Raw genomic sequence first — 22,498 nt, 5'->3', positions numbered from 1 at the left:
AAGGGATTGGGTTGCCCAAAAGCTCAATGACTCAGTGTGATGAGGCTCCTGTAAAAGCAAATGCAATATCAGGCTGCCCTGAGCAGAATGCTGCATTCACAGTAAGAAAAGTGAGATCTCAAATCTGGGTCCCAGCAATCATACAAGGATGAACAGTCAGAAGTGTGTACATTTCAGAGAGTTGACAGGAGGGTGACACCATGTCCTAACAGGAATGAGGATCGTGAAGCTGGAGTAAAAACAAGGTACATGGCTACAAGAGTCATCTTCTAACTAGTCTTGGACTTTACCATTCTGCTCCCAGAAATAGACAACAGAGATATAGCTGACCTAACTTATAGAGGTTGGAGAAGGAAATGGCAAGCCACTGCAGTGTTCTTGCCTGGAGAATCCCAGGGACGGGGGAGCCTGGTGGGCTGCCGTCCGTGGGGTTGCACAGAGTCGGACACGACTGAAGCGACTTAGCAGCAGCAGCAGCAACTTATAGAGGCACTGACATTAACCCAAAAGCAGGGATTTAAAATATGAGAGGGAACAGGCAAAATATCTGATGAAACTGAATACATTACCTATCTCATCATAAAATGTTACCAACTGCAATATCATAAATAGTTACTGATAGGAAAGTAAGAAAATTCTGTCTATAAGGAAAAGAAAATTACACACTACTATACACACAGATTCATTCTGTAAAAACAGCAACATACACATACAGCAAACACCGCACTGAAAATGGAATGAAAGACAATGTGGTATGAAGCTCACAACACTGATTACCTATGAGCGGCGAGTTATTGACAGTTTCCAATTCTCTTTTTTACTTCTCTATATTTTGCTTCTCCATATATTCTCAGTGTTTCATAGTGGACATACACTGTAAATCTGGAAAGAAAAACTCTCATAAATGTTTCAAAAGAAAACGGGCTATCTAAAAGCTCTAACATATAAGAAGAGGAATTAGGTTTGTAACGTAAGCAGGAAAGCGGGGATTGGGATAAATGGGTGAAGTTTCTAGGAGACCTTATTTGACTCGCTATAAGACAATGGTCTGTGAGAGAAATAAACAGTTCCACTGCTACGGTGAGTTCTCCATCAAAAAGGCTGTGCCTCTAGAATGCTTTGAGACTATCTGGGGATGTACTGCAGGGAAAGCCTCCACGGTGTACAGGGTCAGCTTCTCCTAAATCTATACACTCCAAATCCTTTAACACTGCTCAAGTCAACTATGCTGCAGAATCCATAATACCTCTATTTCACTCTCTACGTAAGTTCACATTCTCATTCAAGCTTTTAGGATCCAGTTCTCTGTTCTCTCACCATTTCAGAGCCAACGGAGTACAGCTCAAAGAACATCCAACTGGGAATCAAAGGTTCAGATCCCAGCAGTAGCACTGGAAAGAACACAGCCGTGGACGAGTCACAATCTTCAGGAGTCTCAGTCTCCACAACGGTAAAATGGCAGTAAAATGTATACAACCTCACAAGGTAAAGCTGACATTTCAAGATAAAACCTGTGACACTGCTTTTATAACCAATAAAGTGCTATACAAGCAAAAGACAATACATTCCTGTCATGAGAGCTTATGCAGGAGCTGGATGGGCAGTTACAGGGATCCTATTCCACTGGAAGCAGAAAGCTTTAATTCCGAGATCATATGATTCTACCTTGGTGTTTAAGCATCACCTCCACGAAGAGGTCCTCCACTCCTTTTAACGTTCTTCTGACTTCTGACACCACAGAGTATAACAATGATTGCTTTTTCTCAAACTTCTAAGGCTGAGTCTCGATTTTTCACCATGAAGACATTTTCTTGAGACAAGGACCAAGGTTTCCATCTTTATCCTCAACCCCTAGTGCTGCTGGTAATTCACAAACGACTATTGGTGATTCGACTGAACCTTAATAGAACCCCTAGGGCTTCTCAGGTGGCTCAGCGGCAAAGAATTCACCTGCCAATACAGGAGGACACGGGTTTGATGCCTGGGTCTAGAAGATCCCCTGGAGGAGGAAATGGCAACCTGCTCCAGTATTCTTCCCTGGAAAATCCCACGGACAGAAGAGCCTGGCGGGCTACAGTCCATGGGGTCACAAAGAATTAGATACGACTGGACGTGCACTCCAGCTCCAACACCCCAGAACCCCTACTTAAAGTACAGCCTAAGGACCAGCACTACTGACATCAATATGGAAACATGTTGCAGTGCTGATTGCCTAGCCAAGTCCCAGCTCCACGAAATCAGAACCTGCATTTTCACAAGATCCCCAGATGATTCCTATGCTAACAAAGTGAGACTGCTGCCGCCAATGTATAGACTACCTTCAAGAAGCAAGGGCCAGGAGTATGCTTATCCAACAAGCTCTCTCTCTAAAGCCCAGCAAAAGGACTGACTCAGCCTCTCACTCGTTTATTCAGCCATTCACTCACTCAACAACCATATATTATGTTCCTATACGACTCCAAGCATGTTCCTAGGCACCAAGTCTGTTCGCGCAGGTGTAATTGAATGGTAAGGATCCTCTAATACCACAGAGAATGGCCCCATCCCGCTCCCTGACCACAAAATCCAGCTAAAAACAATTTAAGTGCCTCTGAATTCCAGCTCCTCCAACCCTGGCCCAGCGCTTCACATGCTTTGCAGGTGTCAGGGCTGATAACTCTTCACAAACCTCGGAGAACCCACCCACACAACAGCCACAGCTCAATGGTTTGGGCACAGCCCCTTTATATTTCTGCAGGTGTTACATTCCAAAAATACTTCTTCTTACAAAGCATGGCAGGAATTCTACACTGAGGAAAGAAAAGAGGTTCAAGAAGGGCCTGATTTTTCCCGAGGGACAGAAGAGACTAAACCTCTCACAGAGAGGTTTACATTTTTAAAATGTATTTATTTTATCAACCACATGCTCGCAAGTCAAATATCCCCTCAAAGACATTTTGCAGACAGAGATATTCTGGGAACATACTGGAGGCAGCTTATTTATCTGACTAGCTATTATAAGACTAGCCCGAAGGGATGAGTATCAGATGCTATCTCCCGCTGAAATGACAGTCTGCCCGCCTGCCACCTCGATGCCAGGTCACAGCTACTTCATGCCCCCAAATAGCCCCTACTTGGCTCTTAAAAGATTGTCTCTGCCCCCACCAGTCTTGCAAGAGGCTTCCAATTAGCCCAGGTCACTCCCAATGGGGAGGGCTATCAGTTTGCTCTAAGAATTCTGCAACATCTTTGGGGTCTGTAAACTGACAACAGAAAATGTAATTAACATACAAACATGATAATAATATGGAATACTGCCACAGTGCTGGAAACCCTCAGGGGCTGGTAGGATCCCAGGCAAACTCAGTTCTTGGATTTTATTGTGCAAAAGGGAATTATAAGAAAGCATACTCTGGTCAGCTGCAACTGTCTCAAAGCTCTCTCCTTTGCTATCTTTAACCAAACTATCCTTACGGTTAAAAGATTTAGCAATTAGGAAAGCTTTCCACTTCTCCTGTAGGTCCTCTCTACCTTAGACTAGTAACTGTTTCCTTCCCCACAGTGAGCACATTGGGGTGGCGGCTGGCTTTCTATTCAGTGCAGTATCTCTGGAGCCCAGAAGATAGATATTAGGTCTTCAGTAAAAAAAACTTACAGAATGATGACAATTCATTCATCAAGCATTTAATGAGTGCTGAGTTTTAGGATTAGAATACTAAATACCCAAAGATGAAAAAGAAATAAAGAAATGGTTATTAGGTCTTATTGACCTTTGGAGACTAAACAAAACAAGAAACGAGGACTATAAAAAGCCTGGATGCAAACTCCAGTGTGAGAGATGAGGGAATTCCTGGAGCAGAGCAAGCCAAGTGCAACAGAAATGGAATTTTCTTATCCACAGCATGTCACACAGATCCACCCCCAGTCTGTAATTCACTGTGTACTGCACGCATTTCCCACACTCCAGCCTCTTACTCTCTGACTGGCCAAATTTCTCATCTGCCTTTTAAAACACCAGTATATACTGTATGGGATATCCTGTCTTCCCACTAACCTGTCTTATCATCAGGAGGATCACAGCTCATACCACGGTGCACTTCTCAGAGGCATTCTGACTTTATTCTCAGGCCCAGCTGTAAGGCTGTTAGTGTCACATTACACAGAAGGGCAGGGGCGTGCAGGCTTGCCGCAGGCTGTACCTCTGGACCCAGCTTCCATCTCTTCTAAATCCTGTGTTCTCATCACCGACCCACTTCCTCTCCCGGGCGCCTCTCCACCCAGCACCGCTGCCCAATAGAAACACAAGGTAAGCCACACATGCCATCACACATTTCCTACTAGCCTCATTACAAAAGGAAAAAAGAAATGTGAAATTAATTTCAGTAACTTCTATTAACCCAGCACACCCAAATATTATTTCAACCTCTAATCAATATAAAGAAAAAATTGCCAATGAGGTATTTCACCTTCTTTTTTAGTACCAAGTCTTCAAAGTCCAGCGGCTACTGAACACTGATGGAGCAACTCAGTTCTAGGTGCTGAACAGCACTGTGGCTCGTGGCTATGGACTGCACGGGGTGGACCTACTGCGAGCACGTCTTACACATGCTTGAGTCTCAGGGGGCCTAACTCTTGCTGTTTCTAAGTACCTAGAGGACATACATAAAGCCTTTTCAGTGGCACCAGTTTCTGCTGGATATTAATTTGGGGAGGCCCCAGATTTCAGCTGACATAGGTTCTCCATGTTTCAGTGACTTGCAGCTCCAACCTTCAAGTCTCATTGTAGCCACCACTCCTTTAAGGAAGCCTCTGTAGCTATGCCCCCAACAGAGCCCCCAAAACTTCACACCTCCAAACCTTAACCCCATACTGTGAGTGCCTGCCTGTATTACCCACTATTGGACTTCCTTGAAACAAGACTGTTTCATTCATCGCCCAAGCCTTATCTCCCAACATAGTACTGCCTCAATAAATATTTGCCAGATGCATGGATGGATGGTTGGATAAATGAATGAAATCCCTCCTAACACAAAATCTCTCTCTCTCTAGGCCATAGTTTCCTCCTCTGTAAAATCTCCATGGTTCCTTTCAGCTGTGAAAGTCGACAAGGCCATGGAGCAACTTGCGTTGCTCACGCCTGGGTCACAAATACCAAATGGGGCACTTACCCCGAGCCCACATTGCACAACCAGCTTGACCAGCCATCTGACACAGGAAAGAACACTCAGACTGCACTTGAAAGGTTATTTCTCTGGACCAGTACAAAAGGGGGCAAACCAGATTATTTTCAGGTCTTTAAAAAGTATCCTATAAACTTCCTGCTATTCCAGAGAACTACAGAAATGTCTATGTTCTCTCATGTACATCTTTCTTTTTTTGGCTGCAACTAGAAGCATTTAGGATCTTAGTTCCTCAACCAAGGATAGAACCGAGGCCCCCTGCCATGGAAGCGAAGAGTCTTAACCACTGGACTGATGGGGAAGTCCCTCTCATGTAATTCTTGAATAGCTTCCCTAGCCAATCATTTATGTTTCTTACACTGTTCTTTTTCAGTTGCTAAGTCATGTCCAGCTCTTTGCAACCTCATGGACTGCAGCATATCAGGTTTTTCTGTCCTCCACTATCTCCCGGAGCTTGTGCAAATTCATGTCCATTGAGTTGGTAATGCTACCTAACTATTTCATTCTCTGCTTCCCCTTTCACCTCCTGCCCTCAGTCTCTCCCAGCACCAAGGTCTTTTCCAATGAGTCACCTCTTTCCATCAGTGGCCAAAGTATTGAAGCTTTAGCTTCAACAACAGTCCTTCCAATGAATATTCAGGGTTGATTCCCTTTAGGATTGACTGGTTTGATATCCTTGCTGTCTAAGGGACTCTCAAGAGTCTGCTCCAGCACCACAGTTTGAAAGCATCCATTCTTTGGCACTTATCCTTCTTTATGGTCCAGCTCTCACACCCCTACCTGACCACTGGAAAAACCATAGCTTTGACTATATATATCTTTGTTGGCAAAGTGATGTCTCTGCTTTTTAATATGCTGTCTAGGTTTGTTACAGCTTTCCTTCCAAGGGGCAAGTATCTTTTAATTTCTTAAATAGAAAATGGTTAATTTTTGCCTTTAATGAATGAATATCATCAAAAGATCACAAGGTCAGGTTTCAGACTCCAAAGTCCTGGTTTTCAGTGCCATTGCTAGCCACTTGGTCATCAATTTCCTTATCCATAAAAGAGGGGCAACAAAATAACCAGATCACAGAGTTGCTGTAATGGCCAGAATGCCTTATACACTGTAAAGGACCAAGTGAATGTAAACTATTACAGAAACTACTTCTTCCGAAGTATGTCAAAGTGAGATGACAGAGCAGTCCACAAATAATACTGCCAGTGGCCAGGCCCAGGCCTGGGGAACTCAGAGAAAAGCTAGAAGAAACCCAGTGCACTCCACTCCTGGGCAAACATCGAACAGGCCCGGAATTCATGGCTGCACAAAACCAAGCCCCAGACGTGCTGCCCAGAGATCTGAGGTAGCAAGCAGTCCAGAGGGCAGGCCCCCCAGGTAAACAGGCATCTGTCTGCCAGGCCCCACTGGGAGGTGGCCATAGGGGAGGCTGCCTACTGGAGCGCAGAGGACAGCACAAAGGAGCCAGGCATCCGAGCTAGGTAGGGAGTGTCTATCTCCGAAGTGTCTATCTCCTGCTGCACTCTGGCAGGCCAAGCCAAGGAGCTGGAGAAAGAGCTTCATCTGTCCTTTCTCTCTCCTGCAATGTTTTCAGGAGGTCTGAAATTTCCCATACTAACTCTGCCCATTTCAAACAGGAACTAGGTTTGCATGTACGTGTATGTGTGTACATGCGTTTTATTATTTCAGAAGAAAGCACTTTGCAGTCTGAGAATGAGTCATCAGTAATCCTTGTCGATGTGCCAGCAGCCTGCCCCTCTTCATTACAAACAGAAAGATAAAAGCTCTTGCACTACATTAGCTGGCATACGCCTCCACAGACAGTACAAATAAATTAATTGTGCCTCATCTCAAACAGCCCGGGAGGTGTGCGGGAGGGGAAAATGCACTCCGTCTTGTTTCATTAACAAATTAAACTGCAATAGAGCCATGACCATTCTCTTACGTACAGACGTCCGGCTATTCGGCCAACTCCAGGCAGTGGCCCATTTGGGGCGGCACTACCCAAGGTCCACACGTTGAGAAACCTGTGTCTCCTGCTGAGAGGAGTACGCGTCCTTTATCCCTTTCATGGTCCTTGGAGAGGGGATGGTGTGATCCCAGGGGCCACTGTAAGGACACCTGGGGGACCAGAGTCACCCATCTCACGCTGGGCACTGCTGCAAAAGGGAGGAGTTTCAATCACTTACCCCAGGCAAATAAACAAACCAGTTCTGCGGCCCTGGTATGTACATCACAGTGAAAGAGTCTGCCATCAAGCAAACTCTGTCACGCTAAGGATGGTGAGCATTCCAGAAAGAACAAAGTTATTCAAGACCGACTTGAAAAACAAGTCAGACTCCCCTTCACCGCAAGCTAAGATTACACCCTCAAATACACCTTCCTGCGATTCTTAGACGACTGCTTTTGCAGTGCAGTTAAAAGCAATTTGCTACAACGCTGTGATTTTCTTTATCCTGGTTCCGTACTACATAATTTAGGCAACCTGCATTTTAAAGTTGAAGGAGCAGACTAAAAAGATGATCCTTTCATGTTTTATCTCCAAAGGGACAAAAACAGTGCTTACAGGGGAGGTGGGGGACAGGAAGTGGGGTGCTGAATGCTAAAAGGAAAGAACAAAGTGGACTCTAAGGAGAAGAGGAAGGGCCCCTCTCCTTTGCAAGGATCACCCGATTAACCAGTGACCTGCAAGGACATTAAGATCCCAAACAGTGAATCCAACTGCAAAATATGTCCGAAGTGTTTATTATACAGATGGCCTCTGGGTTTAGGTACTGGGAATTTGGTTTCTTTTTTGAACTGTAAAATCTAAGAATCTAAAAAATTCCAAGCAGAAAATCTGACCTCACAAGGCTAGGTCCTGCCCATAACAAAAAAAAAAAAAGAAACTAAACCTAAAGATGGAGAAGGCACTGGCACCCAACTCCGGTACTCTTGCCTGGCAAATCCCATGGATGGAGGAGCCTGGTGGGCTGCAGTCCACGGGGTTGCTAACAGTTGGACACAACTGAGCGACTTCACTTTCACTTTTCACTTTCATCGGTTGGAGAAGGAAATGGCAACCCACCCCAGTGTTCTTGCCTGGAGAATCCCAGGGACAGGGGAGCCTGGTGGGCTGCCATCTCTGGGGTCGCACAGAGCCGGATACGACTGAAGCGACTTAGCAGAAGCAGAAGCAAACCTAAAGAAGATAATGATAGGGATTTTCCTGTGATTCAGTGGTTAAGAATCCACCTTCCAACACAGTGGGTATGGGTTCAATCCCTGGTTGGGGAACTAAGATCCAATGTGCCGCAGGGCAACTAAGCCCACACACAACTAGAGAAGCCTGCGATCTACACAGAAGAACCAACACAGCCAAGAAAAAAGCATTATAATAATAAATTCAACCAGATTCAAACCTTATCATAATTGAAGAAATACCAAGTAAACAATGAGGTATCATTGAGCCAAGCCTTTGTAAAAGTGACTTTATCTAATGTAGGCCAAGTGGTTGAAGTTAGTACCTTACTGCTTTGCTGGTGGCATTGTAAACTGGCACAAGTCTTCTGGAAAGCAATTTAGAAATATCCATTGAGAGCCAAAAAAAAAATTGCCCTTTAACCCAGAAATCCTGCTCTTGGGAATCCACCCTAAGGAACTAATCTACAATAAGTATGAAGCCATATCTCCAAGTATTATTTATAATAGCACAAAACTGTAGGGGGGAAAAAAGTCTAAATGTCCAATAACAGATGAATGGTTAAATAAATTCAGCCTGTGGGATGATAGATTGTAAAACCATTAAAAATCATTTTGAAGACTATGTAACCATTTGGAAAACATTTGCTTAAGGTTTACTGAAAAGAGCAGAATACAAAATTGGGTCTACATATGATTACAACTATACAGAAATATGTCTGCATGCAGACAAGGGTTAAAAGGAAAAATGAAAACAGTTGTGGGAGGATAGTGAGCTTGTGGGTGAACTTTTTTCTTTTTTTCAATCTTTTTATTGTGGTTATAGCATTTTATCTTGTGAAAAAAGAAAAATCATTGGGTGCATATGCAGCTGCTCAACTCGCATTCAAAGGATGAATCAGGAATCTGGGAAACCAAGATGCTGATTTGGGACATGGAACAATTTCTAGCACTAGTCTCTATCCTAAGCTTGCCTGGGTCCCTCCTATCACATCTCTCAGCCCCCGAGGTAGGCTGATGAGCAAACAGATGCTCGGAGAAGCAGGAGGAGGTACCCAAATCTGTACTAAGCTACAAATGACAGACAGGATGAGACTTTATATCAATTCTGCTCCAAGGCCCCAGCCCGTCCTGTCAACTGCTGCTGCTGGTTTTGAGATCCCTCCTGTCTCTGGGAAATAGTTTCCTCCTTAATAAAATGAAGAGGTTCACCTTTCTTCCAGCACTGTGTGGAACCATCCATGTATGGTTCATAAACAGCCTGTGTCCAACTCACCTGTAAAGCAGGTGAAATCTCAGATAAACGGTCCCCAACCAGAGCTGGTGAATTAGTGACAATTCTACTAGGCATACTGATGGTCCAACTGAAAGAGTTTTCAAATTTGCAAGGTTCAAACGTGACACACACTCAATAAAAACCATACTTCAAATTTTAACTTCTGGTCTTTTCCCTAGGTCACGATAAGTAGTACAATACTATCTCGTGATGCTGGACAGCAGTAACAAGGGGGAACTTCCTCCCCTTCCAGTCTGTTTTTCGCTTGCAGTACAGTATTGAATCAATTACACGAGACAAGCAACACTTATTATAAAAGGGGCTTTATGTTAAATGATTTTCCCCAACTGTAGGCTGAGGTAAGTGTTCTGAGCACATTTAAGATAGGCCAAGCTAAGCTGTGATGTTTAGGAGGTTTTAAGTGTATCAAATGCATTTCAACTTACACTATTTTCAATTTAGGATGGGTTTTATCAGTTTGATGACATAACTCATCCTAAGGGGAGGAAGATCTGTAATACTTTCTCAATTTTACATGGCAGAAGAAGTCTGATTTTTCTTTACAACTAAAGTACGTAAAAGTTAAGGAATATCAGGATGTAACCCTGCCGAGGAAGATCTGTCTGGGAGTGGAACACCTGAATCTGAATTTAACCAGCTGCCCAGGCAATTCTTCTGCACAGGAATACTTGAGAACCACTAGTTAAGAATCCTGGGCTTCCCTGGTAGTTCAGCTGGTAAAGAATCTGCCTGCAATACGGGAGACCCCGGTTCAATTCCTGGGTCAGGAAGATTCCCTGGAGAAGGGATAGGCTACCCACTCCAGTATTCTTGGGCTCCCCTGGTGGCTCAGATGGTAAAGAATCCACTTGCAATGCGGGAGACCTGGATTTGATCCCTGGGTTGGGAAGATCCCCTCGAGGAAGGCACGGCAACCCACTCCAGTATCCTTGTCTGGAGAATTCCCACGGACAGAAGAGCCTGGCAGGCTACAGTCCATAGGGTCTCAAAGAGTCAGACACGACTGCCAGAATAAGCACAACAGAGTACAGTTAAAAATCCTGCAAACATCTGCCAGATCCAAACACCCAACTCATATGTCCACCTCCCCACACTTAAGAAAGTCCCCTGGATTGGAGAGGAGGTTAGGTTTAGAAGCTTGTACTTGTTCAAATGAGTATTCATCGTCAAAGAGTGAAAATGTTTTTCTTTTTAATGTTTAAGATGGAAAAACACAAGAGGGTAATCTGTGTTCCTCAGACACTTCTTTTTCTGGTGAAAGAAGTCCTGGGCTCCCAAGTGTTATCCAGTTTCACACGCCCGTGTTTAGCGTAGTGCTGGGAACATAATAGGTATTCAAACCACCTGTTGAAGAAGCAGAGACATGAATGACTGCTCGAGCTGGTGGTGAGGCAATATCTTGCATCCAACTACACTTAATGTTTGTTTTGCTTGCTTGTCTGCCCGCACCATGCAGAAAGGCCCATGATGTGGGGGTGGGGTGCAGAGCATCCCGTGTCCTACGCAGTGATGCTGTATCCCAAACGCTAGAAGAGGGCCTGGGATGCTGTGCATTTGTCAACAGTGGTTGAGTGAATGAACAGTAGGCACCAGCAAGAGCCAGAAAAAAACGTGAGGGCTCCTGGATCTGGTCATTTCATCCATAAACAGACACTGTTCCTACAGGAGAAAGGAATGGAGAACTTGTTTACCAAGTACACATCATGCCCACCACGTGGGCCGGGTGCTTCCACACTCACAGGTCCTCAGACACCCAGCAGACTAGATGACATCCAACAGACTAGCAAGTAGGACTAGATGGTTTACCGAAAGACTTAGGCAGTAAGGAAGAGACTCTGGGTTCAAGAGCACATTCTCTACAGTCTTCACTAAATACAAGGTAGTCAAACACGAAAAATAAGAGAATGAATAAAGTCTAAAAGAAGGTCCTAGAGAGGATCCACTGTCCAAAGGAAACACGCTGTACACACACGTTCAAAGGTGTGGAGTAAACCTGAAGAGGTTTCCCAGAGGGAGCGCCGGGGCCAACCTCACACCAAGCTGTGGACAGGAAGTGGCCCTTGCTGGAGCTGCCTCTTAGCCTGTGGATGCTGTGAGAGCCTCAGCTGCTCACCTCAGGACCCATCTTTCTCCCTGAATGCACTAATGGTAGCGCTTACGCTGACCCCAAATTCCCATCAGCTGCAAACACTTTAGACGCCAGTGACACCCAGACCACTTGCAGGGTTCTACTGGCTACAGTTATCAAGCACCCATGGGTGCACGTCCCCACGTAATCAAGAGTCAAGATCGATTATGAACTCAAACTGGCCTGGATTCAAACTCTGCCTTCACCATCTTCTGACTGCAAGGCCTTCATGTCCCAAGCCTCAGTTTCCTCATCTGTAATGGGGGATAATACTAATGCTCACCTCAGAGAGTTATTGTGAGGGTTAAGTAAAACAATGCCCTTAAAGGACTTGCCACAGGACTGGCACACAGTCAAGTTCCAGTGGATGGCACCTATTACAACTGGAAGCACCATAAAATCGGAACACTAGACGTTTCCCCAGTGCACAAGCACATACGCTACCTATGTGTCCTGCATTCTCCACTTTTTCCAATTCCACATAAAAAAAAATTCATCTGCTAATACAGGACATATATTTGTTATTTTTAATAGGCACAGAATAAGTATCTATTCCTCTCCCCAGGGATCAAACTTTTTAATGATTTCCACATTAGATTTAACATTAAATGCAAATTGATCCATAAAGTCACCTAATTAGAAATTAAGCATGCCATAGACATTACCCATGATTTAATTAGAACAACAACACAATATGAAGAGAAATGCCCCTCCCTTAGGAGGAGAAGCTGGGCGTGGCTCTCCAGCTGGACCAATTACAGGCTAGGATCTGAAAGGTCACCTGGCCTGCCAGGGCCCCAGAAAAACGATCGAGTTAGATTTCAAACTTCCTTCCCAAAGAAAAGAAATCTATAGTCCAAATCACTTCAGTAACTATTTATGGAGCAACCGGCTCTGGGGATTCAAGGACTCGTTCATGTTTTGAGAAGGACACAGATTAGGGAATCCATGGCCGGTTCCATTTACCAGCACACCCTGCCTTGAGGAGTGGAAGGGTTTGAACTTTTATTATGGACAATGCTACCAGGCAAATGTTCCTCCCACTCTGCCTTCCCCTCCTTTGGGAGGCCATGCCCCCAATATTCATTTCCCAAAGCAGAATTTTAAAGTCACAGAGTCTCAGGGCTCAAAGCTCCAGACTGGTAGAGCTGGTCAAGCTATCTGATGCTTAAATCATGACCTACACCTCCAACCCAGGGCTTCTCCCTGATCAGATTCTGAAAAGGCTGCCAAGACTTATCTCAGCACGGCTTGTCCTTTTCGGTGCAAAATCATCTTTGTCCCTAGCCTGGCCTTTTGACCAAAAAAGTGGAAGAGGAGGAGGGGGAGAGACAGCGGTGTACCGAGAGCCCTCTGGAATCATGCACATGGCACGGAATCTCAGGGGTTCAGCGACGCTCTGCGTGGCCAGGAACTGTGCAGGGGTCCGGCAAGGCGTGAGGCTGACTGACCAGTAGCATCTCAGGTTTCGGGGAGCCTGTGGGACAGTATCCTACCCTGGATGTGTGCGGGACCCTCTCCTTCCCTCCCTCACTGTGGGACAAGGACATCCTCCATAGCATGCTACAGCAAGCCCTTGCAGTCACTCCCCCATCCCCAGGCACCTTCTATCACCTCCTCAAACTAACTACTCTTCTTCTATTCTGTTGGGGGTGAGCAAACAGGGGCTGCTGCTCCTGCAGAGACCCTGAGGAGGGGGCTTGTGACTCAGGCCAGGGCAATGAACCCTTTCCTGATTCCTGGAAATGTCACTATAAGAGAGTCACAGAAAGTAACTACAATTCAGCAGCGGTTGCTCAAAAGACTCTTGGACGATATCCACTGCAAGAAAATGCCAGAGCAAACTTCTCCAACTCTTAAAAGTTAAAGAACTGCCCTTCATTGAATACGCTGATTACATGTAAAGCATATGTAAGTAAAATTTATACTACTCAGCCCAAAGCAGGGTAGAAGAAGATACTTTAGATACCATTAGGATGCTGGTTATTGAAACTTATGGAATTTCTCCTTTAAAAGAAAAGCCTGAATCACAGTGAAATAAATATAAAGACATCTGACTTTAAACTAGCCTTGCCCTATGCTTGAGAACCCTACAGGGATAAAACAAGAATGTAATTTACGGAAAAGGATTTGGAATTGGACTCAGAAATGCCAGTACACGAAATCAAAATGTTATTATCACACAACTTCAAATTTTACTTTTGCCAATTAATTCCACCAAAAAAAAGTGGGAGATAGTGAAATCCTTACAGAAGAACCACGTCACTCTATAAACATGATCTCAAAGCCCTTGTCCCACAAAGGCTGAGGGGCAGAGAGACCAAGGGGATGCGAGAGGACATCTTGCCTCTGAAGAGCAACTTTGCAGCTTACAAAGCCTATTCACTTTCATTGTCTTCTTTGATGCCCCCAAGACAGTCCTGTGGGGACTGTGGAGATGCCCACGAATCTGTCTCACGCTCTAAGAGGGGAGGAAGCTGTTGAAGGTCCCACAGCCAACAAGTGACAGCTCAAGCAGGTGAGCCACGGGTCATGTCAGGGCCAAGCATCATCCATGGACCACTACTCACAAAGAACACCCAGGATCTTTCCCAGGGATGCTCATGCATCTCTGTATGAGAAAGTGGGAGGAGGGGGTGGAGTTATGAGCCTGTTTTGACCCATTCCTACCAGAGTTGTACTTTCCAGACTTCACAACATGAGGTCAAAGGAAAAGAAAGCCACTTCTTCATACTTTTATCTCAATAAGGATGCACGGGCCAGGCACAATCTTAAGCGCTTCACGTACATTAAGTCATTTTTACTCTTACAACAGGTCTATGAGGTAGGAACTCTTAATGCCCCTATTGTACTATTCAGTAAACAGCAAGGTTAAGTAATTTTCCCAAAGGCAAAAGGCTCGAAACTGGTGGGCTGGGAGCCAGGAGCCAGGAGCCAGGCAGTCTGGGCCCAGTTGCTGTTCTTTTGACCATTAAGCTATCCTGCCTCACACGAGATGCCAGCGTTCGTGAATTCAAACCTGCCACAGGTCTGGGTGCAGGTCCCCAAGAACTCCCTGATATCACCACACGAAGCTTCCTTGACTTCCAGATGCGCCGTGTTTCAGAAACATGCAGGTCACCACATTCTATCCCTGCCCCCCTTCCACCTCCCCTTATTGAGTTACTGCAGGAGGATCGTGTATTAAGGCAAACACCACTTTGACATAACCTAATAACCACCCATCTCCTAGCACTCGGCAGGAACGAATGCTACAGGGCACACGTGCAAACTCGATTCTCAGTCCAGGAGTGATTTCTGTGGGAAGCGTAATTCCATTGTTTTCCTCACCCAGCACATCTTATATCCATAAAACACAAGACCCCCATCAGTCAGGACACTCAGGAATGAAAGGCCCTGCCTCCTAACCCGTGTTTCAGGTACAGCTAGACTCCATCTGGTGACAGAAAGTCAAACCTAACCTGATCTTCCCATTTAAAAACACAGTACCAAACACACACATCTGTATGTAGAAGGCAGCATTTGAACAGAGACATTTAAGTGTTTCATATCCAATTCCTCTGCTTACTTATTTATTAGCCCCAAATTACTCCTGATACTGTTGCCTATGGTCACTATAAACTACAGTTATATCTTGATATTGAGGGTTCTGTTCCAGGCTACCACAATAAAGCAAATATCACACTAAAAGCAAGGTACACAAGTTTTTTGGCTTCCCAGTGCATATATTAATAAAAGCTATCCTTATACTACTTGGACTGGAAGAGTCTGCGAGAAGACCCTGGAAATCCAACCAGTCAATCCTAAAGGAAATCAATCCTGAGTATTCCTTGGAAGGACTGATGCTGAAGCTCCAATACTCTGGCCACTTGATTCAAAGAGCCAACTCATTAGAGAAGACCTTACTGCTGGGAAAGATTGAAGGTAGGACGAGAAGCGGATGACTGAGGATGAAATAATTGGATGGCATCACCGACTCAATGGACATGAGTTTGAGCAAACTCTGGGAGATGGTGAAGGACAGGGAAGCCTGGTGTGCTGCAGTCCATGGGGTCGCAAAGAGTCAGACACAACTGAGCGACAACAATGTTTATACTATATTGTAGTTGATTAAGTGTGCAATATAGCAGTATACCTAAAAGCAACGCACATACCTTAATTTCAAAATACTTTGTTACAAAGTGCTAACCATCATCCAAGCTTTTGTCAAGTTGTAATCTTTCTTTTTCAGTTATTTATTTATTTTTGTCTGTGCCCGGTTGTCATTGCTGCACAGGTTTTTCTCTAGTTGCAGTAAGCAGGGGTACTCTCTAGTTGCGGTGTGTGGGCTTCGCATTGTGGTGGCTTCTCTTCTTGCAGAGCACAGGCTCTAGGGTGCACAGGCTTCTATAGCTGGCGGCACGTGCGCTCAGCACTTGTGATGCATGGGCTTAGTTTCTCTGTGGCATGTGGGTTCTTCCCAAACCAAGAATCGAACCCCTGTCTCCTGCACTGGCAGGTGGATTCTTTACCACTGAGCCACCAGGGAAGCCCAGGTCATAATCTTTTTGCTGGTGGAGGGTCTTGCTTCACTGCTGATGGCAGCCAAGTGATCAGGGTGGTGACTGCCAAAGGTTGGGGTGGTTCTGGCAATTTCTTAAAATAAGACAAGAAAGGCTGCTACATGGATTGACTCTCCCTTTCACAAATGATTTCTCTGTAGCTGCAATGCTGTTAGCATTTTACCCACCGTAAAACTTCGTGCAAAATTGGAGTCAATTTTCTCTCAACCCTGCTTTATCAACTAAGTTTATGTAATAGTCTAAATCCTTTGTTATCATTTCAACAATCTTCACAGCATCTTCATAGGAATAGATTCCACCTCAAGAAACTACTTTGCTCATTCATAAGAAGCAACTCCTCATCTGTTAAAGTTTTATCATGAGATTGTAGCAATTCAGTCACAACTTTAGGCTTTCTTTTGGTATTTCTACAACATCTGCAGTTACTTCCCCCACTGAAGTCTTAAAGCCTTCAAAGTCACAGAGGAGAGTCAGAATCAACTTCTTTCAAACTTTCCTTAATGTTAATATTTTGACCTCTTTGCATGAATCCTGAATGTCTTTAATTGCATTTAGAATGGTAAATTCTTTCCAGAAGGTTTTCAATTTACTTTTCCCCCAGTCCCATCAGAGGAGTCACTGCCTACAGCAGCTATAACCTTACAAAATGTATTTCTTATATAATAAAACTTGAAAATCAAAATTATTCCTTGACCCACAAGGCTGCAGAATGGATGCTGTATTAACAAGCATGAAAATCTCATTGTACATCTCCATCAGAGCTCTTGGGTGACCAGGTATATTGTCAATGAAAAGTCATATTTTGAAAACCATCTTTTTTTCTGAGCCATGGTTTTAAAATATTCAGCAAATCATTCTGTCACCAGGTATGCTTTATTCTTCCTTTTACATAGTAGAGGCAGGACAGATTTAGCATAATTCTTAAGGGCCCCAAGATTTCCCTAACAGTAAATGAGCACTGGCTTCAACTTCAAATCACCAGCTGCATTAACCTTGTCTTTGAAGCTAGGCATTCACTGACTTCTCCTCTCTATCTATGAAAGACTGAGCTGGCCTTCTTCCAATATTAGGGTATCTGATAATTTGTTGTTTAGCGTAGCCACCTTCATTAATGGTCTTAGCTAGATCTTCTGGGTAACTTACTGTGGCTTCTACATCAGCACTTATTTGCAGCTTGCACTTTTATGTTGTGGAGATGGTTTCTTTCCTTCAACCTCAGGAATCAAACTCTGCTAGCTTCAAATTTTCCTTCTGCAGCATCCTCACCAATAGTGGCTTTCACAGAATTGAAGAGAGTCAGGGCCATGATGTGGACTAGTCCTTAACTTAAGGAAGGTTGTGGCTAGTATGGTCTTCTGTCCAGACCGCTGATGCTTTCTCCATGAATCAGCAACAAAGCTGTTTCATTTTCTTTTAAAGTGCTACTGGAGTAGCACTTTCAATTTCCTTCAAGAACTTTTCCTTTGCCTTCATAACTTGGCTAACTGATGCAAGAAGCCTAGTTTTGGGCCTGTCTCAACTTTCAACATGACTTCCTCACTTCCTGCTTCACCATTTCTAGCTTTTGATTTTAAAGTGAGAGAGGTATGGCTCTTCCTTTCACTTGAGCAAAGGCCACTGTAGGGTTATTAACTGGCTCACTTTCAATATTTCTGTGTCTCAGGAAACAGGGAGGCCTGAGAAGAGGGAGAGAAATGAGGGAACAGACACTTGGTGGAACAGTCAGACTCATACATTTATGGATTAAGTTCACTGTTTTAAATGGGTACGGTTCATAATGTCCGAAAACAATTAGAATAGTAACAGAAAAGACCACAGATCACCCCAGCAAATATAATGAAAATAACAAATAGAGCAAACAATGAAAAAGTTTCAAATATTGTGAGAATTATCAAAATGTGAGAGAGAGACACAGTGAACAAATGCTGGTGGAGAGATGGCACCTGGAAAAGCAGGGTTGCCGCAAACTTTCAATTTGTAAAACATGCAGTACCTGCAAAGCACAATAAAACAAAGCTTCATAAAATGAGGAATGCCTATATGTTCACTGTACTACTGACTCTATGCACAGACTTGACCATTAATGGCTCATTTTCAAAATAAGATTTACAAGACTCAGAAAATAAACTTATTGTGCCAGGGGGAAGGATGGGAGGAAGGGAGAATTAGGGAGTTTGGGATCGACGGGTACACACTGCTGTATTTAAAATGGATAACAAACAAGGTCCTACTGTGTAGCACAGGGAACTCTGCTCAATGTTACATGGCAACCTGCATGGTAGGGGAATTTGGGGGAGAATGGATACTTGTACATGAATACCTGTATGGCTGAGTCCCTCTACTGTCCACCTGAAACTATCACAACATTGTTAATCAGCTATGCTGCACTTAGCCACTCAGTCGTGTCTGACTCTTTGCAACTACGCTGACTGTAGCCCACCAGGCTCCTCTGTCCGTGGGAATTCTCCAGGCAAGAATACTGGAATGGGTTGCCATGCCCTCCTCCAGGGGTTCTTCCCAACCCAGGGATCGAACCCAGGTCTCCCGCATTGCAAGCAGATTCTTCATCATGTGACCCACCAGGGAAGCCCAAGAATACTGGAGTGGGTACCCAATCCCGTTCTCCAGGATCTTCCCAACCCAGAAATCAAACCAGGGTTTCCTTCATTGCAGGCAGATTCTTTACCAACTGAGCTACCAGGGAAGCTCTAATCAGCTATACTCCAATACAAAATTTAAAAGTTTTTTTAAAAATAACAAATAAAAGAGGTTTACAAACCCACATGGGAACCTGTTCTGTATAGCAAACTTTGGGATGTGGTCTGTACTTACATCATAGGAAGCTGAAATGCAAACCCACTGCCTAAGATCCCAGCCCACTCAGTCACCTGGTGGCAGCAGCAGCAGCTGTAACCTCAGGGCGAGAAGCCATTCAGCTCATAAGTGGGGGACTAGAGCCAGGCTTCGGATCTGTAATGGTCTCTGCTGCTGACTTAGAACAGGGTTGGCAAATCTGGCCTGCCATCTGTTTTTGTATGGCCCACGAGTTAAGAATGGCGTTTGCATTTTTAAATAGTTGGAAAAAATCAAGAGAATAATAAATTGCATAGCATTCACATTTCTGCATCTATAAACAAAATTTTATTGGGAAACAGCCACACCCATTGGTTTGCATTTCATCTCTGGCTGCTTTCTGACTCCAATTGCATTGCTGAGTAGCACAGACAGAGATCCCATGGCTTGCGAAGTCAAAAATATTTACTATCTAGCCTTTTACAGAAAAAGTTTGCTGACCCCTGACTTAAAATAAAAGCACTGCTAGAAAAAAGACAAAACCTAAAAGGAGCCCAGGAGAAAAACACAAACGGACCACTTGATCAATGGTTCAAGTTCAAGGATTCAGGATCAAGGACCTCTGGTACCCAATGAAAGGGGAAGAGACATCAGCAGGAAATGAGTGGCCCAAGGACAGCAGGAAAACCTGGGGCATTTCTAGCCACACTCCCCACTGCACCCCCTCAGACATCCCCTTTATCTCAGAGAGTAAGTGGGGCTGGACAGGGGCCGAGTGATTCTGCTTGTCCTGCTGCTCCAATGCAACAGAAATGAGGGCAGGGCAGAGAGAACCAGCTGGAGTTCTCACCAGAGCTGAGAACTAGCCCAAGTCACTAAGCTACAACCTCTTTGTGATGTTTCTTAGTAGAAAGGAGGCAAATTACAGTCTCAGTTTGAGGTAAACTAGGAAGTGAGCACAGTATTCCCGTGTCAAGCTTTTATTAAAAAAAAAAACCACAGCTGATTTAGGGTTATTATCGTCCTCCTTTTCCTCATCTTCCTCACCACCTCTGTTGAGCCAGGAACCCCTAGCGCTGGGGTTGCCAGATTTAGAAATAAAATACAGGATGCCCAGTTAAATTTGAATTTCAGATAAACACACGAATAATTTTGTATTATAACTCTGACCCAAATATTGCTTCTCTGAAATTCAAATCATGAGACAGACTTATCACTAAAGAAGTACTGATTGTTTCTGATATTCAGATGTAACTGGACATCCTGTGTTTTATCTGGCAACCCAACATAGAATCCATATCAAGCAGAGGAGGTGACCCCCTTGACCCCAGCCCCTCCTGGTGAAGACCCTCCAGGAGCCCCACTTGCTCCCAAGGATGGGGCTGGTCTGCCGCTACTTCCAGAAACAAGCTTCCCCAGGAGCAGAACACCTGTGACCTGGGGACCCAGGTCCCACAGATGTGACCAGCACCCAGTCAAAGCAGATGCAGTTACCCCTGCTTCCCCTCTTCAACCACCAACTGAACACAACACCTGCCCTCTCCCCTAGCCTCAGTCTCCAGGCTAGATTCCATTCTCCAATCTCTCAAGAAGCCCCTCTGAACTGTTACAGAAACAACAGCTTCTCTCTCACACCTGTTCTGCTGGTTACACTAGGTCGCAAGGTATCGTCACACCTCTGTCTCTGGAGAAGGAACGACTCCAGGGCATGGCATTTACAGTAATAAGGAGTCTGTGGGAGAAGAAGGTGCTGAAACCACACTCAGCTATATGGTCCCAAACGGAAGCCAGAATCGGTGACTTGAGGACCACTCAATTCTCCATCCCAAGGCAAGCACCATACGGGCAGGGATCTTTAGATGTCTGTTTCACTCACAGCTATAGCCCTAGTGCCTAGGACAGTGCCTGGCACACTCTGGCACTCAGTAGATAACTGGGGTAGGAGTCATGCGTGAGCATCAACCAAAGTTGGGTGAGTGCAGAAATGTAAACAGGGCTCACAGAAGAGGGCAGGGCCAGTGATGGTTGGAAAGGCCTGAGAGGCCCTTGACATTTTCATATCTGAGGGCTAGACCAGTGATCCTCCAAGGAGGAGCTTTAATCAAGGGAGCAAGGGAGCAAGGAGAAAGGGATGAAAGGACAAATGGATGGGCAGGTGGAAGATTTTGAGGACGAGAGTGAGTCCATGAAGAAATAATTTAAGACAACGGCCCCTGTATAGGGCTTTTACAGAGAGTATCCCTCAAAAGATGTAAACTCCCCGGGGGACCTGAACACGGACATTCCACATTTAGCCGAGGGCACCTTAATTACACGCGGATGCCTAACCCTGGGCTGAGGGACCTGATGGAAAAAGATACTGGGAGGACATGGAGTGGGGAGCTGAGAAGAGAGGAAGGTTGGCACATTCAACCCTGGGGAGTGACAGATGAGTCCAGGAATCTGACCAGGAGTTGGGGACCAAGGCTCAGGGACAACAGTTTTGCAGGAGCAGAGCCTCTGAGGGACCGCAAGCCTGCCTCACTGTTACTGTTGTCCATTTGTCACCTTGCTTCTTTCATCTTTGCTACTTTACCTCTGTTACTCTGTTACCTTTGCTTCATCAGTTTCCTTTCAATGATTCTCAGTAAAACCTAGGAGAGTGAAAGGCCTGTTTGTAGTCTTTACCGACAAGGAAAAGGGGAGGCTTCCCAGGGGGTGTTAGTGGTAAAGAACCTGCCTGCCAATGCCAGAGATGTAAGTGACATGGGTCAGTCCCTGGGTCAGGAAGATCCCCTGGAGGAAGGTGTAGCAACCCACTCCAGTATTTTTGTCTGGAGAATCCCATGGACAGAGGAGCCTGGTGGGCTGCAGTCCACGGGGCTGCAAAGAGTTGGACATGTCTGAAATGACTTAGCACGCATGCTCTCATTTCATACACACACTTATGTATAAAATATGGGAAGGGAGGAGGGTTCAGGATGGGGAACACATGTATACCTGTGGCAGATTCATGTTGATATATGGCAAAACCAATACAATATTGTAAAGTTAAAAAATAAAATAAAATAGGATCACACTACACATATTGATCCATAATCTAACTTTCTCACGTAAGTGCTTTGCCATCTTTCCATAACAATATATTAGTACAAGATGACCTCATCATTTTCAAAAAACTTTATAATATTCACTACATGGTTTTTCTGGAGTTTATTCAACTATTCCTTTATTAATGAATGTTTTAAAGTCCTAGTTTGAGTAGAAACAGAACTACCATATGATACAGCAATCAAGCTCCAATACTTTAGCCACCTGATGCGAAGAGCCGACTCACTGGAAAAGACCCTGATGCTAGGAAAGACTAAAGGCAAAGGAGAAGGGCAGTGGGGGAGAGGATGAG

General features: G+C 44.7%; 1 protein-coding gene across 8 annotated transcripts in view; it reads right to left on the bottom strand.

The window, feature by feature from the left end:
* The window catches only part of TEAD1 (TEA domain transcription factor 1), a 274,281-nt gene that overhangs the window by 214,190 nt on the left and 37,593 nt on the right, over positions 1 to 22,498 (bottom strand). For 2 of the 8 annotated variants that reach the window (XM_070383953.1, XM_070383954.1), the window contains one exon: positions 778 to 882. The exons of 5 other annotated variants lie outside the window; for them this stretch is intronic. Coding sequence is in view for 1 of the 3 variants with exons in the window: in XM_070383949.1 (XP_070240050.1) it covers positions 4,034 to 4,045 (12 nt within the window). In the remaining 2 variants the exon portion in view is untranslated. Of the gene's footprint in view, positions 1 to 777; positions 883 to 4,033; positions 4,260 to 22,498 lie in introns of those variants that run through there. One more of the 8 variants, XM_070383949.1, reaches the window with a different exon arrangement.

The sequence above is a fragment of the Bos mutus genome, chromosome 15 (assembly GCF_027580195.1).
Source record: "Bos mutus isolate GX-2022 chromosome 15, NWIPB_WYAK_1.1, whole genome shotgun sequence".
NCBI lineage: Eukaryota > Metazoa > Chordata > Mammalia > Artiodactyla > Bovidae > Bos > Bos mutus.
The sequence above is the reverse complement of the archived record's forward strand: the minus strand, read 5'-3'. Positions and strand labels throughout refer to the sequence as shown.